We start from the raw sequence: 2,500 nt of genomic DNA, 5'->3' as shown, positions 1-2,500 counted from the left end.
AAGTATTTGAATTTTCATCCATAAAAAGATTTCAGTTGACTTTTCAAGATCAAAATATAAATTTTTCTAACAAAAATGAGTTTCTATGAAAAAAATTGAATTTTCAACCAAACAGTTGCATTTTATCCAAAAAAGTTTTAATTTCTGCTAGAGCATTAAAATTTTAAAATCAAAAATACAACATTTAAAAAAAGAGTTGAATTTTTAACCCAGAAAGATGAATTTGTAACAAAACAGTTGAATTTTTAACCTAAAAGGATGTGTTTTTAAGAAAAATGTCTAAATTCCCAACCATGTAATTAAATTTATGACTAAAAAAAAAATCTTCACGAGAAATAAAGAAAAATGTATACAAAAAATGTAATAGCTAAATCTTCAGTTGAAAAATTAATGTTTAAACCGTTACATTTTCAACCAAATAGATGAATCTTAAACCAAAAAAATGAATGAAAACAAAGTATTTAAATTTTCAACCAAGTAGTTAAATTTATCTCTTGAAAACAGAGAAAAAACGAAGAAATTTTTAAAAAAAGGGACACCAAGGGAATAGGGGAAAGAGTATGAAGTCTCAAGTATAAAAGTGACTTTCAAACTTATTAAATTATTATTTAATCTCTACCTTTGCAGAAGCATTTTTCGCAAAATTTGGAAACTCTGTTGAAATTGGTAACGAAGTTTATGAACGGCGCCTAAAAAATAATAATTTGTTAACTTTTAAAATTATTTAACTCGTTAGATAAAAACTATTTAAACTCTTAATATTAAAAATGTGGGGAAACTCGGGTTGGTAGTTAATTAAATATTGATCAATTCTGACAATTCTGTTTTCAGGAACTTCGAGTTACGAGAGCATCGTCGAGATTATCTCGAGGACAACAGCAAGAAGAAAATGAAGGCCCGCCAGCAAGTCCACATCAATATCCTCCAGCACCTACGATAGATGTTGAAAAACCTCAGCCTGTTTCTAGTCTGCTCGAACCGATCGTCATGCAATTTCACGTTATTCTGCAAAGTCTGAGCATCACTGCAGCCCTACTTCCTTCCTTACAAGCCCAATACAAAATGGACCAAGTGACCAGTTCCGGCATAACTGGTAGCAAGGCAAAATTTACGATCGATCTGCCGCAACACAGTTTGAGTTTCACAACTAAATTGCAAGTGACGGAAGCGAATTTGCCTTCCGAAGCGAGTGTCGAACTTCCCAAAGTTCACGTTTCGGCGGAATACATACAAGATGGAAGCAGCAGTTTCAACGAAAACAAACTTGCGGGTGAGCTTCATTCGAATTTATTATACATATTTAGATGGTTGCTCCACGACTGGGTAGACATGGAAAAGTCACTGAGATTATGAAATAGTTATTGATTTTTTATTTGAATCTACGGTTGGTGCGAATTATTCAATTGAGTAGTTGAGGCCTGGCGGCGGCAAGCTAGTTTCCTGTTGCACGGAAAATTTTTTTCCAGTTATGGACCTAAATAACTGAATTTTCCAACAAAAAAAATTGCAGTTGAATTTTCAAGATAAAAATATAAATTTTTAATAGAAAATAAGTTTTTGCGAAAAAAATTGAATTTTCAATCCTAAAAGGAGAATTTTTTCAACAAAAAAGGATGAATTTTTAACAAAATAATAGAATTCTCTACCAAATAGTTGCATTTTTATCCAAGAGAGATGGAAATTTGTTTTGAAGAAAAAATATGTCTCTACGAAAAAATTGAATTTTTAATTCAAACTGATAAATTTTTAACCAAAAAGGATGAAACTTCTTTCAAAACAGATAAGTTCTTATTTAAGAACATTTTTTAATAAAGTAGTTTAATTTTCTTTCAAAACAGATTTCAGTTGACTTTTTAAGATCAAAATATAAATTTTCCTAACGAAAAATGAGTCAATAATTGCAAGTGGTTACAATTTTACATTTCTGAATTTTTATTAAACACACTAAATTTTTAATTTTTTCCATTTTTGGGTTTTAATTTTCAATTAAAATTTAATTTGGTTTTATTTTGGAAAGTATTATTAGCATCTTGAAAAGTATTAATTTTTAACCAATTTTAATTTACTTTCAATAATTGAACAAAAAATGAGTTTCTACGAGAAAAAAATTGAATTTTTAATAAAAAAGACTTTCTTTTTCCACGAAAAAGAATGATTTCTTAATAAAATAGCTGAATTCTCTACCAAATAGTTACATTTTTACACAAAAAAGTATAATTTTTCTTGAAATAGCTGACTTTTTATTAACAAAAAAAAAAAGATTTTCAATAAAATTGTTGAATTTTCATACATAAAAGATTTCAGTTGACTTTTTGAGATCAGAATATAAATTTAAAAAAAAATGAGTTTCTGCGAGAAAAAATTGAATTTTCAATAAAAAGGATGAATTTTCCACCCAAAAGAATGAATTTTTTAGAAAATATTCTAATCCTCTAACAAATAATTTCGTTTTTATCCAAAAAAGATGAAATTTCTCTTACAACAGATGAATTTTTATTAA

At 27.8% G+C, this 2,500-nt stretch overlaps 1 protein-coding gene across 1 annotated transcript in view; it reads left to right on the top strand.

Moving 5' to 3' along the window:
- Positions 1-1,353, top strand: part of LOC117175918 (transmembrane protein KIAA1109-like) — a 178,513-nt gene extending 177,160 nt beyond the window's left edge. The window contains exon 28 of the mRNA XM_033365766.1: positions 832-1,353. Within this exon, the coding sequence (XP_033221657.1) occupies positions 832-1,353 (522 nt within the window). The remainder of the gene's footprint in view (positions 1-831) is intronic.
- The last annotated feature ends 1,147 nt before the right edge of the window (positions 1,354-2,500 follow it).

The sequence above is a fragment of the Belonocnema kinseyi genome, chromosome 7 (assembly GCF_010883055.1).
Source record: "Belonocnema kinseyi isolate 2016_QV_RU_SX_M_011 chromosome 7, B_treatae_v1, whole genome shotgun sequence".
Lineage (NCBI taxonomy): Eukaryota > Metazoa > Arthropoda > Insecta > Hymenoptera > Cynipidae > Belonocnema > Belonocnema kinseyi.
The sequence above is the reverse complement of the archived record's forward strand: the minus strand, read 5'-3'. Positions and strand labels throughout refer to the sequence as shown.